Source organism: Lactuca sativa, chromosome 7, assembly GCF_002870075.4.
Source record: "Lactuca sativa cultivar Salinas chromosome 7, Lsat_Salinas_v11, whole genome shotgun sequence".
NCBI lineage: Eukaryota > Viridiplantae > Streptophyta > Magnoliopsida > Asterales > Asteraceae > Lactuca > Lactuca sativa.
In genome coordinates this window covers 26,918,137-26,934,900 of record NC_056629.2, presented here as the reverse complement: position 1 = coordinate 26,934,900, position 16,764 = coordinate 26,918,137, and the positions used below count along the sequence as shown (strand labels likewise).

Genomic DNA, 16,764 nt, shown 5'->3' with positions numbered 1-16,764 from the left:
ACTCGATTGTTATAAAAAATCTGATGATTCAAGTCTATCACAGAAACAACGGTATGTGGACTTTTTTCACATTTTAGTTTTTATTTTTCCATCATTTATTTTTCCATTATCTAATCAGGGTTAATATTTAAAGTCGATTTAGGGTTAATACATTTTAGTTATTATTTTTTCAGTTATCTGATTTTTTAGTCCATTGTTCATTAATTACAACAAATTACTGTATAATTCTATTCTCAAATCCGTTTTCTTTATTTTCAGTTTTTATAATTTTCATAAAAGCGGTATTTTTTCAAGCGAAAAAGAGAAAATATAAACAACAGGACGATATAATTGCAAAATCAGATCATTAAAAGATATGATTATCAAGCGAAAAAAGAGAACGAATATTAACGTTTTCTCTATTTTCAGTTTTTATTTTTTCACTAAAACAATATTGTTTTTTTCCGTTTTCCAAATTTGAGCTTTTCAGTTTCCATTATCTTCTATAGTTATATTCTCAAATCTCAAATCTCAAGTCAGTCAGTAAATGCATAATAACATTAAGTATTAAGTATAATAAATACCAAAGGGCCTCAAATTTTGGTTCGCTTAAAGCCTCCAAATAGGTTGAGCCGCCCCTGACATAATGCATAAAAAGATGACAAGTAACAAAATTATTTTTATTTATTAGGAAATTATAATGAAAATGAAAATATGAGTATATATATATATATATATATATATATATATATATATATATATATATATATATATATATATATATATATATATATATATATATATATATATATATATATATATATATATATATATATATATATATATATATATATATATATATATATATATATATATATATATATATATATATGGAGAAGAGAGTTGCACATGGGTTTTCGTATATTAATGATAAAACGTAAGAAATATATTAGATGTGTTAACACCACTCCTAGTTAGCCTTTAAAGGTCGCCCCCATGAGTAGAGTTTGGATCTTTGTTTATAAATGTTTTGGATCTAAATTATATATATGATGTATACATTTTAGAAGTCACATTTAATAGTAGAAGGCCAAGTCTTTATTTGTTGTGTATAAGCAAATTTATTTTTTGATTTTCTATTTGACGAGACCATTCAAAGCTTCCAAGATAGTTTTTCTTTTTATTAACAATATGTTAGTTATTCAGTAGCAAATTAATTTATAAACTAAAATTTAGTTATTCAGTAGCGTACCATGACTTAAATATACTGGATAAGATGAAAAATATGATAAAATAGTTATATAACATCTTTCAGGTTTTGTTTGACTGACCAATTGAAAAGTTAACTGGTAACTGATAAATAATAATGTTTGATAAAACTAAAATGACATAAAAATATATAGAAGATTGAACTTTTTTATAATTAATAAAGAGTGTTTCGGAGAATTTAAAAAAAAATCAGTAAGCTTGTTGAAACGTTGTGTAACTTGTTTAACAAAATAGCTGAAAAACTAACTTTTAACTTATAAGTCAGTTTATCAATAAGTTACCTTATAAGTTACTTTATAAATTACGATAAACTACTTTTATGGTTTTTATGATTTTATCAACGCTAAATTACAACTAGCTTATTTGATCAAATATGACCTTAGGCCTTGTTTGGTTTGCCAAGTAGCTCTAAAAAAACGAGTTTATAAGTTTTTATGTTTTGTCAAACATGACAAAAAAAAACTCAAAAATAATAGAACTATTGCGCAAGCCAAACATAATGTAAATCAACTCCCTTAAACAACTAATCCATTGTTATAAACTTGTTTCCTTTAATATTGATTGTTAATTTTTTTTTTCCAAAGGAAAGACAATAATTATTTAATTTATGATCTTATACTAACATTTATTGGTAGCTTGTGTAATTTTTAACTCATGTCCCCAACGCAAACACACTCCCTTATAATGCACACAGCACACATACAAACATATATCATTTTCCTTACAACTTATATAAACAGAAGATCCATTAAAACAGACTAATATTATAATAAATCATGTAACGATCAAATATGATTATAACATGTCATAATCAAATATAATCATGAAAATGATATCCATGAAAATTTATCATGACCACTAACGTAAATTATGTGGAACAAATATTTGCCACTAGATTTTGTGGTTACAACACATAGGCCAAAACTGTATTCTATCTTTGTTTTTTTGGTTTTTCATGTTTCCTTTTTAAGGTATTGACTTCAATGTTTTATTTTGTGTTCTTATCGACATGCGTTTTATATTTTCTTATTATCATATCTCTATTTTAAGAAATATATATTTCCAACATCTATGAGTAATTTATGAGTTGATTAGAGTATTTGTGGGTTGTCACTTTTGTTTTATCACAAGTGTTTATAGCAACCACTTCAAAAATGTACAACCTAATTATACTTCTTACTAAAAACGTTGTTTTACTAAATAACATAAGATAAAGTGCAATATGTTCTTGGGATAATATAGAAAATGTACTAAAAGGTAAGCAAAAAGTAAAAAGTAAAAAAAAGAAAAAAGGCATCCAACTATAAAACATCAAGTGATGTCACTGGACTTCCAATTTGGTATCCTAGATACCATATCTTGCAAAAAAAAAATGACAAAGTTACTCATTGATTACTTGGTTAACAAAACAAAAAAGAATTTTAATGGTTACAATAACATAAAGATATAGTCATAAGGTTTTAGGTGTCTGTTTCGTCATTGAGCAAAAAAGGGGAATGGAATGGGCGAGGGCGAGACAGGCTTTGGAGCCGGTGACACAAACTTACAATGGTAGGAGTGGACACGAGGTGAGAGAATAAAAGAGAAGGATACTTCCTGTTAGGGTTATTGAGAGAGCTTTTACTTGAATCCATATATATTTTTAAACATCTGTTATAACTGGTTTATCTGAAAAGATACAAATTTATAATTTTCTGCTATGGCATGCATTTTGTGTCATTGCTCCTTCTATTGGTCTAAGAGAGTCTCATGCACCAACACATATTATACATATTGTGAAAAGATAACATTCACATGGTCAAAAAAACATGCACTACAAGACAATGACATTGTTAGCTTTTATTGTTGGTTGACTAGTTTTTTGGGTTTAAGAAATTAAAGAGATACTTAATCATTATATTATTTTATAATGATTTTATACAAAATTCAATGGCTTTATGTACATCATTATTATTCTTTTTTTCTAAAATATAATTTAAAAATAAGTTGAAATTATAATTCTTCTTAACAAAGATTCTCTTGGCCAAGGAAAAATCCCTGCAAGACAAGGTCACATGTTCCCCTGTCCTTTTCCGTAATTTCACACCTCAAGAATTCAAACAAGATATAACAGCTCCAAGGGTAATTTCGTCTAAGCACAAGTAAATTACCCTTGATGGACAATCATAGTGTGAAAGACTCTCTTTAAAGACTTTCTCTCTCACACACACCACACACAGTGAGCACGTCATGTAACAAACAAAACGCGGCTCAGCTCTCCAAACAGCAACAATTCAATCTTTTTCTCCCGTGAAATTTTGTACACGAGTTCTCTGATTCATAATTTCACAGTGATTGATTGTAGATTATACGAGGAATTCTGCAAATCTGTCTGCATATACGGACATTTAGTGTATGTACGTACCTCCATGGTCTTCGTCTTCAATCGTATTTATTTTACTGATTGCTTCAAACGTCAGCAACATCAGCTGGTCACCGACACCGGAAAAGTTCTTTTTCGATCGAGTCTAACTTCAGATGGCGAAACGAGGATATAAATTACGTATCCTTTTTTGCCTTTTATTGCGAATTTGAGATTATATTTTGACTGAAGCTTCTTTTGGGTGTTTGTTCTATGGTCAAATCTTGTCTAGAGAAGTAGTAGTAGGGATGGTTTAGCCTTTTTCTCTCTCCTCCTTCTGTTGCTTTCATTTAGTTCAGCAAATAAATCTCCAGCTGAACTGAAGCCTGATAGCTCAATTTGGTTGTTTCATGTCTATCTTCTTCTTTTCCTAATTTTTTTGGATTCTAGTAGTTTTTTATATCATACTAAAGATAGATAATCTTTTTTATACGTTTCTGTGTTGAATTGTCAGTCGATAAGTTTTGAGAAGATTGGGGCTAAATACAAATTCAAAATTGATTGCAATAGTATTTGATTTCTTCAGGTGTAAGGTTTGTTTGCGTATAAAAAGATAGATTCTGGCTACAGGTGTGACCATTTAGGACTAATTGTACAGAGTTATGTCCTGATGCAAGGGAAATACTTAGAACCTGCTATTTTTGGTGGAACTACAAGCTTTATTTAATAGATGTGTGCTAATTTTGTTTCGCTAATCAAGGATTGGCTTAAATGTGAATGAATATGTTCAATGATGGTTGAAAGTTTGTTCTTTATACTCAGTCTTTGCAATTTCTTTAACCAAACTAAACATAGAGGAATTTGTGGCTCATTCGGCAAATGTGAACTGTTTGAAAATCGGGAAGAAGACACGTAGAAACTTCATTACAGGTGGTGATGATGAAAAAGTAAATCTTTGGTCAATTGGGAAACCCACTGCTATAACGGTCAGTAAATTAACTGTGTAATTATCACGAATATACAACCTTACTAGTTTCATTTTCATGGCTTACAAACAAATTTTACATATGGTTTCCCTAAAACAACCTAATTCCTTCATGGTGTGTGATGCAGAGTCTAAGTGGTCATACAAGCCCTATTGAATCTGTAGCTTTTGATTCAACAGAAGTTTTAGTAGCTGCTGGAGCTTCTTCAGGCGTGATAAAACTTTGGGATCTGGAAGAGACAAAAGGTAAGATAACTAATTCGTTTATAACTTATGTGAAAACTAATATCATTAATTGCAATCAGTTATATAAAAATCTGAATTTCTGCTTGATTCCTAACTCAAATGCAGTGGTTCGCACACTTAATGGACACAGATCCTATTGCACTGCTGTTGAGTTTCATCCATTTGGTGAGTTTTTTGCATCGGGTTCCATGGATACTAATTTGAAGATATGGGATATTAGAAAGAAAGGGTGCATTCACACATATAAAGGACACAGACGAGCTGTTAGTACTATTAGATTTAGTCCTGATGGTCGTTGGGTGGTGTCTGGGGGACTTGATAATGTTATAAAGGTACAATCTTTTTTTGCCATGTCAGCACATCAAGAATTAATGACTCATCATTGTGGTTAAGTTTTAACATGTGTGACAGATATGGGACTTGACAGCTGGAAAGCTTTTACATGAGTTTAAGTTTCATGAAGGGCACATTAAGTCAATGGATTTTCATCCTCTTGAGTTTCTTCTAGCAACAGGTTCATCAGATAAAACTGTAAAATTTTGGGACTTGGAGACCTTTGAATTAATTGGAACAACTCGACCAGAGGTACCATTTTTTCTAGAAAAAAAAAATCCCATTTTTTTTTCTTAATCTTAGTATTCTGGATATATATTTTATTCAAGCAACATCTCTTTTGTAATCATCCAGGCTACAGGTGTAAGATCAATAACCTTTCACCCAGATGGGAGAACTATCTTTTGTGGGTTAGACAGCAGTTTAAAGGTCTTAACTTTTTTACATTAAATTGAATCGTTTTCTTTTTCTTAATAGATTCAATTCACTTTATCATCTATATGTTATTAAATTTCAGGTGTATTCATGGGAGCCCATTATTTGTCATGATTCTCTTGATATGGGATGGTCAACATTGGGTGACCTCTGCATTAATGATGGGAAGCTTGTAGGATGCTCATATTATCAAAACTCTGTTGCAGTTTGGGTGGCTGATACTTCGGTAATTATTCTGTGATTTAAATTTTATATTGCTTCTACATTTTTTTGGGATAAATGGAAAACCTGATTATTTATGTGTGATTTGGTGGGTGAAGCTTATTGAACAGAGTGGGCCAAGTAATTTAGCTGAGGAAAATACTCGTATGCCACATAAATTTAAACTCCAGAAAGATTTAACAGAGAGAGTAGAGAGTCCTAGAAGATCCACCATGTCCTCTGATGATGACACAAAGGATATAAAGAACATATATGTGGACAGTAAGTTGTTATTTATCTTTTTTCATCATGACCTTGATTAGTTAAAATGACTTGAATGCCCTTTGGCAAAGTGAAAATTTTGGAAGCTTGTGTACAGAAGTTTGTTAAAATCAGTAGGTTGTAATGATGATAGGGGGCAAATAGGTAACTCTAACTTCAAAACTTTTTCAAGAAAGAAAAATTTTCATTTTTATGGGATTTTTAAAGTAAAGAAAATTTTGGAATCTTGTGTACAGAAGAAGTCAATGAAATCAATAAGTTGTAATGATGATTGGGGGCAAATAGGTAATTCTAACTTCAAAATTTTGGCCAGCAAAAGAAATTTTGCGTTTACATGGGATTTTGGAGGTAAACAAAATTTGGGAATCTTGTGTACAGGAGTCGATGAAATTAATAAGTTGTAAATTGGGGAAATAGGTAATTCTAACTTAAAGTTTTTCCAAGAAAGGAAATTTTGCATTTTTTGGGATTTAAGAAAATCTGGGAATCTTGTGTACCAAAAGTCAATGCAAATAGCTAATAATAAATTCCAATATTTGCCAAGAAAGGAAATTTTGCATTTATGTGGGATTAGAAGTAAAGAAACTCCCAGAATCTTATCTAAAGGAGTCAAAGGAATCAATAAGTTGTAATGATGATAGGGGGCAAATAGGTAATTCTGACAACAAAGTTTTGTCAAGAAATGAAATTTTGCATCTTTTCATCTGATTTTGGAAGTAAATTTAGTATATACGGTTTCATAGGAACAAAATTATGTCTTCTTTTTTCATTAACAATAAATACTAGACAGTTGATTGATGATTACTTACTATAATCTGCTGTTTCATGTCAAGCTGCAGGCATGACTCCTGTTTCTTCAAAAGTTGTCAACTTACAAAATCCCAAAGAAATTCATAATTTGGTTACCCCTAACCCTACACTCCCTCCTGCAGCAGCCAAAATTACCAGTAAGCCCTTAATCAATGAACAGGATAACACTGCTGCATCACTTAAGCCATCTCATAGGCGAAAACCATCAACTACCAAATTAGATATTGAAGGGCTATCAATAACAGTTGAATCTGGTTTAAAATCTGGATCAGATCCAGATGCTGCTAAAGTTTCAAACTTACAAAGAAGGGTTTTATCAGATGATGCTGCTAAAGATTCTTCCGAGGAGAAAACAAAAGAGTCTCAAAAAGCTTCATCTCCAAGTACTACTACCTACTACATTTACATTGCTTTATATTTTTATAAATTGTTACTTTACATAACAATATTTAACGAGCTTTAATTTCAGGCAATGAGTCTGTTGATTCAAACAAAGAGTTGAAATCTGTTAAATATGTAAACGGAGGTATCCATCAAATCTTATCATCTGTGTTCAGTGCTCAAGTGAAAAATTACCGTTTTAACCCTCCATTTCTTTTCTTTATACAGTGGCGGTTGTCCATGGAAGGACTCGCAGCCTGGTTGAGAGATTTGAAAAGAGAGAGAAGTTGAACACTGATGAATCACAACTGCCCGATCCATCTGCCCGGGTATTAACCAACACAGATACACCTGCCCCAATAATGAACCCAACACCTGAACCTGAACCCAAAACATTCACCATGCCCGGAAAAAGACCTGATGTGACTAAAATACCCATAAAGGTACCTGAAGCTGAAACCTTCACCATTCCTGAAAAAAGACCTGATCTGACTAAAATACCCATAAAGGCCTCTGCATCTGAAACCTTCACCATCCCTGAAAAAAGACCCGATGTGACCAAAATGCCCATAAAGACACCTGAAGCTGTAACCTTCACCATGCCTGAAAAGATACCCCATGTGACCAAAATGCCCATAAAGGCACCTGAAGCTGAAACCTATACCATGCCTGTTGTGACTAAAATGCCCCTAAAGGAACCTGAAGCTGAAACCTTTACCATGCCCGATGTGACTAAGATGCCCCTAAAGGCAGCTGAAGCTGAAACCTTTAACATGAACGATGTGACTAAAATGCCCCTAAAGGCACCTGAAGCTGAAAACTTTATGATGCCTGAAAAGATACCTGATGTGGTTTCGAGTGCATCAAATGAGGCTACTAAATCACCCACAAGGGTACAAAAACATGATTCACGCCCAAACACAAGATCTGAAGATACACATGTTCAAAGACCAAGAACTGCTCCTAGTATGTTACCTGAAAAAGGTAAAGTCTCACCCATGCCAAGATCTATAAGTTCTCGGCGTTTAATGCCTGAAAAACTTAGAACTCCATCTCCAATGGTGGTTGCAAGAAGATCTACTGCTTCCTCTCGTGTGATGCCTGAAAGAACTAGAATCTCATCTGTATTGGTGTCCCCAAGGCATGATACTATCAATAATAGAATGATACCTCAAAAACCTAAATCTTCTCCATTGATGGTAAGAATAAGATTCTTCTTTTGTTGTAGTAAATAATAATGTAAGAGAAAGTTTGTTTCTAATTTTGGAAAGTGGCAGGATGATAATGGCCCACAGACTACAGGGAGAGGTCTGGTGTCTAAGAAAGATAATGATGATGTGGCAGAAGATTTGATGACGAATCATGATGTGTTTTTGAGTAGTCTGCGGTCCCGCCTCACAAAGCTCCAGGTAAGCTTCAACATTCTATCACTTAATTGCAATATATTTGTTGACTTTTTCAGAATAATCCATCTAATAATGATATGTTTAAAGAGTTTGGATTGCTTAAAATGAATTTACTACATTTACATTACAGGTGGTACGACACTTTTGGGAGCACAATGACACAAAGGGTGCTATAGATGCCTTGAGGAAATTGCCAGATCATGCTGTAAGTATTCATGTTTTTAGTTTTAGTTTTATTACTAAAACTAATCCACTAACCTTGAATTTTGTAAAAAATGATTGTTTTTATATCAGGTTCAAGCAGATGTGGTGAATGTTCTTATGGAAAGAATGGATTCTCTCACATTAGATCTCTTTTCTTGCTTGCTACCTGTCCTTTTGGAATTACTGGACAGCAACACAGAGCGGTAATTATTCGTAACTATATTATTATAGCATTCTACTTTTGAAAAAAAAAATCTACTTATTTTTATCAATGTTATGTAAATATAAAGCAATTTTCATTGCTATAATTGGGTCGATTATTCAAAGAATAATGTCCTAATAATGTACAAGAAAGAAATGAAAGTAGGATGCTATAATAAACAAAAATAAAATGAAAGTGTGTTGCTATTTTATCTAAACAAATTGTGGGTAATATTTTTTTATGGGAATTTGAAAATTATTATGCAGGCATATAAGTGTATCATTACAACTTTTATTAAAGCTTGTGGCTGTCTTTGGGCCTGTAGTCAGCTCAACCATTTCAGCACCTCCAGCTGTTGGTGTTGATCTTCATGCAGAAAAAAGGTCGGTTTTGTTGATTCCCATTCGTGTAAATTTATCTTTTTTATATTTTCTTTATATATCTTGTAATTGCCCACAAGAATTATTTATATAATGTGCAAAAACTCAATGACAGACTTGAATCCTGCAATCAATGCCATACACAGCTCCAGAAGATTCACAAATGTCTCCCCTCTATTATAAAGTAAGCATGTTTTTTATATAGTTACAATAAAATCATATGAAAAAAAAATAGTCAAACACTGCTTAAAAGGGTAAATTAGTCATTTAGTCGTATTCAGACAGTTCGTTCAAACCAAATGACATCTAAAACTTTTTATTTTTTAGGCGAGGAGGTTTGGTAGCAAGATGTGCTCAAGAACTAAACATTATTCTTCAAAAATCATGAATCGATCGACCCTTTCAAACTTTTGAAGCACCCCACAATTTTGTCTCACTCATTCTAAAATATCTTCTTTCGGATCTTGGCTGCAAAATTTAAAGTCAGCATGTAGGTAATCGAAGGAAGGAAGCCCGTTTATAATCACTAATCGACCTCTTGCCAAAAAAATAGGCATATTATTTATATATTTGTAATCTTTTGTGTAATTATTAATTAATAGTAATAAAGATGTGTAGATGGTTCTTTTAGCAATGAGGACACAATGGAGCATGTTTCCTACTTCATAGGACCCTTAACAATCATGCCATTGGCTAATCTTTGTTGATTTATTATACAAAAGATTTCGTTGTTAATTTATCTTACCAAAAGTGTAATTTTCTTTCTTTATGGGAAAAAAAACGTAGTTATGTGATGTGGAATGGAAAACAAGAACGTATTAACTTTGTGATGAGATTATAGTCTCTTGAAAGTTTCAAGAGAATGTCCTTTATAAGAATGGTTTCATTTTTTGGTGGGCACCGCTCAACATATAAAATTCAAATGGAACTAAAAGATAATTAATGATCATTATCAATTATTAAAGACTTGAAATGTTAGAAAAAATTTAGTTTGGGTGTATTTTGCAAAAATTATGAATTTCTCAAAAGTAATTAAATAAAGAAGATGAAATTAATAATGAATACTTTGATACCTATTCCACTCATCCAAAACATTGTACATTACCTCGACCATTATTTTGATTTATATTTACCTATATTTCGATTTTTCCGGTTTGATTAGTTATGGATTAAAGTGCTGAATTTTGTGAGAACATGTTCTTTGTTTCTAGAAAATACAGAAACAGTTTGGTGTTGGTAATTACGTCCACAATATTATAATAATAGATTCTACATCTGATCATATGCAATGTTCTTGAGTGCATAATGGAATTTAGTGTTGTGTTATGAAGTCTTGTCCAAACATGGAGCACTTTGAGGTACATGGAGCATTCGAAATCAACATGAAATACTTGGAGGTACATGGAGCATCAGGAATCAACATGGACCACTTGGAGTTGGAATGGAGCATCAATGATGCGTCATGCATCATGATGTGTTGTTATTACACAAAGCGCGCCACCTATGATCAATGTGCGCCACTTTGGTGCTAGGTGCTCCACCCTTGTACCCTGACGTGTTCTGGAAGTATTGAGATGTTGATGATCAAGAAGTGAGGATGCGCCAACATGGAACATGATGTACCACCAAGGTTCATGGTGTGCTATCATGGCTCTTGATGCGCCACTCATGTGTAAGGTTCGTTATGATGCTCATGGACGATGTGCATGAGATTGAAGGTTCTAGAAACGCCCACATGGCATTCCATGATTGGATGGAAATTAGGCCATCCCTTCATGAGCTAATTATGGATGGACTTGGCCCATCAGAATTAAGGTCTCCCATGTTTGCATATAAATAGATTCATATCCCCATTATTGTTTGTTGCTAGTTTTTTCGGTGAGAGCTAAAAATGAGATACAACACACATACTCTCTCTCTCTCTCTCATGTGGCTCTAGGTCGCCTTAACTAAACCACATTAAATATTGTGTTCAGTTTTGATTTAAGTTTTCAGAAGTTTTATTTTGCAAGTTTCGCAAAATTTTGTTTGACATTTGTCTGAAGTGCTTAACTTGTTTTGTTGTTATCTTAACATTTAATGATTAACAATGCTCCTTAGTGTTGCAATATAATTATCACTTGAAATCATTTGTAGCAAGTTTGGATCACAAGCAGAGTAGAACCAAAATTTCACTCTAGAGTAGGTAGACTCACAATCCTATTCATCGTCATCATAGGGTTTTGACTTGCCAAAAATAATATGACCTAGTAACTTTGTGCCCTTGCATATGTTAAGAAAAATGCTTGGATGCAGTTTGTACTTAGAACCATCAACAGTAAGTTTGAAACTAAATTGAAAGTACACATTGGTTAAAGCCTAAACCAATTAATGTGACAAGAAGGTATGCTTGTGGTATCAGTGGTTGGTGTAGACATCATGGAGAAAATAAAAAATAAGTAAAAATAAAAATCATAATATAATCGAAATAGCTTATCGCAAGTAGAAGGATTGTATCACTAGACTACATTACTCGGTGAATAAGTTGTGATGGAAACAGAAATAGTCGAGTAACAATGGAAGAGAAGAAGTTGTGGGTAGCAGCAAAGGTCGACGAGCGCAAGAGCAGAAAAGAATGAATCAAGGTTGTGATGGCGGAAGTAGTGATTGGTGATGATAGCAGCGATGAGACAGAAGTCATCGTTAAGGGCTTCTGTCGGTGGAGACGGAGATACGATTAGGGTTGCCGAAAAAAACATATGTGACCTTAATTGTTTGATACCATGTTGGAATATGGAAATCCCTGTAGAGGTTACAATGCATTGCTAACGTATATGTAGTTCAACATATTACGAAAAGGATTGTGAACTATACATATTAGTACACAAATAAATTATACTTTATCCCCACCAAAATACTTGTAGCCTAACGGCATCATGTATTGTTGATTTGATGGAAATGTGACTCTCAAACATAGGTTTGGAGTTTTAGTCTAGCATCAGATCAAATGTGCAGTTTAGGTATAAAGTAGAGAGAAAGCTTGTGTATTTGTTATTCAATATAAAAAAAATAAAAACAAAATAGATGATTCCTTGTTTTTTGTCAAAAAAAAAAAAAAAAGAAGAACTTAATGACATGTTGGAAGAAGAAAGCTTTACTAGGCACATTTTCTTAGCCATTCTTAACTTCTTCTATAAAAAATAGAAGGAATGAAAGCATTTATTTATTTATTTTGGAATGACAAACTAATATACTATTAATCTATATCTTAATACAATCCATGTTTCAAATGAGATTTGAACCATCAATCTCTTCTAGGAGGGAGGACACATTTATACCGCTAGGTAGGGCTGTAAACAAATCGAACGAACACGGATGATGGTTGCTCATGTATAGAGTTATTTTTAACTATTGTTATTATAAGTTATTTTAAGCTATTTATTTGAAAATTTTTAACGATTATATAAATATATTTAGGAAATATTTTAGTTAAACTGATATTACAATTTAGTTTTTGCATTTATCACTATAACTTATCACTTTTAACTATTTACAAAATATTATTTGGTTTTTTAGTGGAACTGAAATTTATATTTAAGTTGACACTGTAATGTTATATTTAAATTAACAATTTAAGCATTTTGTTCAAACTGTTCAAAGATTGTAGCTTTAAACTGATAATGGTTTACATGCAATAACATTTTAAATCTAATAAATTAAGTATAATATGTTAAAATTTAAAGACATAACTTTATAAATAGAAGTAAAGATATTATTTTAAAATTGAAATTTAGTCTATTTATGATTACACTTTAGGTTTGATATTTATTTAACCTTATTAACCAACTTACAATCATTATTAGAAAGACACTACAATTTATCACTTTTAACTATTTATAAAATAATCTTTGGGTTGTTTAAGTTAAATAAAATTTATATTTAAGTTGAGCCTATAATGTTATATTTTAATTAATAATTTAAGTATTTTATACAAATTGTTCAAAAATTATACCTTTAAAATGATAATGGTTTACATCCAACAATATATTAAAACTAATAAATTAAGTATAATATGTTAAAAGTTAAAAAAAAAACATAGTTTTATAAGTAGAATTAAAGATATTATTTAATATTGAAATTTAGTTTATATATGAATACACTTTAGATTTGATATTTATTTAACCTAATTACCAAATTATAATTATTATTATAAAGAAATTGAAAAGTCATGGGAGTTTCAAATGAATGTGGTGAAAGGAAAAAAGAATGGGGGTTTCAAATGCATGAGATTCAAGAAAAAATGTTAGCTTTATAAGTATGTATGATGTGTTTTTGTATAACAAGTAAAAATTTAGACGATTTTCTAACAAATTATTAGATTTAGCATTTTCTCTAAATAAAATAAGCTTGTAGTCTTTAGAATATATATATATATATATATATATATATATATATATATATATATATATATATATATATATATATATAGAGAGAGAGAGAGAGAGAGAGAGAGTCAAGATCAAATAAGAAGGAAATTTTTGATAGGAAGGTAAGAAGTTTTTTTTTCTACATATTTTTTTAGCGAACATACAAAATGAATCATTAGATGATTCAAAGGTAAGACGATTCACAAGAAAAAATTCCCAAAAAAAACATCTTCATGTTTTAAGTAAATTAAGAAAAAATTCACTTTTATAACAATTTTAGTGAATAACAACGAAATCATTGTATAAATGAATCATCTGTATGTTTTTTTGAGATTTTTTTTGGTGAATCATGTTATTTTTTATTCATCTAGTGATTCATTTCTTTTGTTCGTCAAAAAAGTATGTAGAAAAAAAATTTCTTACCTTCCTACCAAAAAAAAATTCTTACCGGATCTATATCATATATATATATATATATATGCTTAAATAAAAATATTTTCTAATTTAATATAAAAAATGATATATTATTAAGCATAAATTTAGAAAATACACTTAAAGGTTTTTGATTTTTGTAACCGAAGTTATATTATGTATTCAACGGTTAAAAAAATTGGGATAATGACTTAGGAGGGTAATTAGGTTTCTAGTTTGTCCGTATTAGGTCGTTAAAGTTTTTTTTGTGCGTATTAGACCAATATGGTTGTTATTACCGTTTAGAAATAGTCATTTTTACCGGTTTCTTCCTGTTTAACCGGTAAAAAATGATTATCTCTAAACGGTAATAACAACCATATTGGTCTAATACGCACAAAAAAACCTTAGTGACCTAATACGAACAAACTAGAAACCTAATTACTCTCCTAAGTTATTAACCCTAATTTTAAAGACATTAAGAATATATGACCATCAACAGTAAACTAGTTCGTTTAGAACTCGTATCGTCCCATATCGACCAGAAGTAGAACCTGCTACTCCTCTGTATGGCGAAACTCTTCATCTATAGTCGTCCCTTTGGGGACATCCGATAAAATTGAAACGATACAGAGAAGATTAGCATGGCCCCTGCGCAAGGATGACACGCACAAATCGAGAAATTGTCCAAAAAATATTTTTTAAACCCTTCATCGTCTTCTCTGAAACCCTAATTCCCTTTTTAAATGCTAATAGAGTTCAATTGCAATTCTTACGTTTCAGTAGATGAACTATTGAAGTCATGATCAGACAACATGTGGATTTCATGGTCAGATTGATCTTCTTGTTGATGTCTTTAACCATTTGTGGCAAGTAAGGGTGATCTTTCTTTCTATAAAGTCTCCTTTAAGTTTTTCACTTTTCCTATCATTAAGTTTCATGTTTTATAAACTTCCATTTATGTGTTGTATATAGTCTGTATGTGTTTGTTTATGTGCTGATTTTTTATTCATTTTGCAACTTCAGTTTCTTAATTCATGTTGTGGTTTTGTTGTTTATAAAATAATTGATAATAGACATCCTTTGCAAGTCTCTGTTGGTTTTACATTTACATTCGTTATCAAATGTAGACATTGATGGGACGTATCAAAGTGAGATTGTTTTTGTACATATGGATGTGTTCATGTAAACATTTAAATGACAAAAAAGAAGTTATTGATAAAATGTTGCATATTTATGTAATGAAGATCATCAATCATATGATTTTTTGGACTTGGAAATTCTGGAAGGGTTGTGTGATAAGTTTAATTGGCAGCAACTATTTCAATCAAACAAGTCAGTCATATTGATCGGTAAGCATGTTTTCTAAATAATTAGGGTTAATGACTTAGAAGGGTAATTAGGTTTTCAGTTTGTCCGTATTAAGTCACTAAGGTTTTTTTGTACGTATTAAATCAATATGGTTGTTATTACTGTTTAGAAATAGTCTTTTTTACCGGTTAAACAGGAAGAAACTGGTAAAAATGACTATTTCTGAACGGTAATAACAACCATATTGGTCTAATACGCAAAAAAAAAAAAAAAAAAAAAAAAAAAAAAAAAAAAAAAAAAAAAAAAAAAAACTTAGTGACCTAATACGAACAAACTGGAAACCTAATTACCCTCCTAAATCATTATCCCAAAAAAAATCTTTAAGAAATGGGATGTCCACTTGTTAATTTGATCATTCCATTTAAAATAAAATTGTTTTTAACCTTTTTGTCCTTATTTAAAAGATAGAAAATCTAAATGGGTTATACATCTAAGGGTTTTGTTTCCCTATTTATCGGTTTACCACTAGTAAAATGTTTTTTATTTATCATAAACCCATTAATATCTCTCATCCATCAATCTATTTACGTGATTTTTTTTTCTTTTCTTATTTATCACTTGAACATAAATCTAACAAAAAAATATATTTATTTTCATATTTATCCATCAGGCCTATTAAAAGTAATTTTAATTTCACTATAAAAATGCTAAAATAATATAATTTTTTGTATTAATTATTTTTCATTCTAACCATACACTAAAACATCCCTATCAAAAATATATTTTCAATTTATTAGTTATTAAATACTATTTTTCTGTATTTTTAAATTTTATTTATGAGTTTATTATTGATATTATTATTATAAAACAATTCCAATTTCTACTCACCCCGATTGCGCTTGATAATGCCTAGAAACCATTGTTTTCATTCTTCAATTTTCCTACTAAACTAATAAGTCTTTGTTGCCGGTTCTAGTTTCCATTTCTATTTTATATGGTGCGTAAAAGTCAAACCAATAACCGAAAAATCGAGATAAAACATAAAACAGATGATGCGGTTTTAAATTTAAAAAAAAAAATCAACAACAAATTCGGTGTGTTTCAGTTTTAATCCATATAACCACACCATAAAAACCAAAATAACCACAATATTTTTTATTATATATAATAAAACGCAACTTG

The 16,764-nt window shown here is 30.8% G+C and overlaps 1 protein-coding gene and 1 non-coding gene across 3 annotated transcripts; both read left to right on the top strand.

The window, feature by feature from the left end:
• Positions 1–3,447: 3,447 nt before the first annotated feature.
• LOC111906710 (katanin p80 WD40 repeat-containing subunit B1 homolog KTN80.4) lies at positions 3,448–10,189 on the top strand. Of its 2 annotated transcripts, none has more exons than XM_023902483.3 (17): positions 3,448–3,790; positions 4,445–4,575; positions 4,703–4,820; positions 4,926–5,152; positions 5,232–5,405; positions 5,508–5,582; positions 5,671–5,814; positions 5,909–6,071; positions 6,905–7,264; positions 7,351–7,407; positions 7,491–8,461; positions 8,540–8,671; positions 8,799–8,873; positions 8,963–9,075; positions 9,341–9,457; positions 9,570–9,638; positions 9,782–10,189. In XM_023902483.3, the coding sequence occupies exons 1-17, from the start codon at positions 3,766–3,768 to the stop codon at positions 9,840–9,842; spliced, it is 3,012 nt and encodes a 1,003-aa protein (XP_023758251.1). In that variant the 5' UTR covers positions 3,448–3,765; the 3' UTR covers positions 9,843–10,189. The 2 variants fall into 2 exon arrangements, with proteins under 2 accessions (XP_023758251.1, XP_023758258.1); XM_023902490.3 differs by having other exon boundaries at positions 3,449–3,790; positions 6,911–7,264.
• A 4,676-nt stretch (positions 10,190–14,865) lies between these two features.
• LOC111907654 (U6 spliceosomal RNA) lies at positions 14,866–14,973 on the top strand. The gene has a single exon (XR_002855631.1). It is a non-coding gene; the product is annotated as a U6 spliceosomal RNA (small nuclear RNA).
• The last annotated feature ends 1,791 nt before the right edge of the window (positions 14,974–16,764 follow it).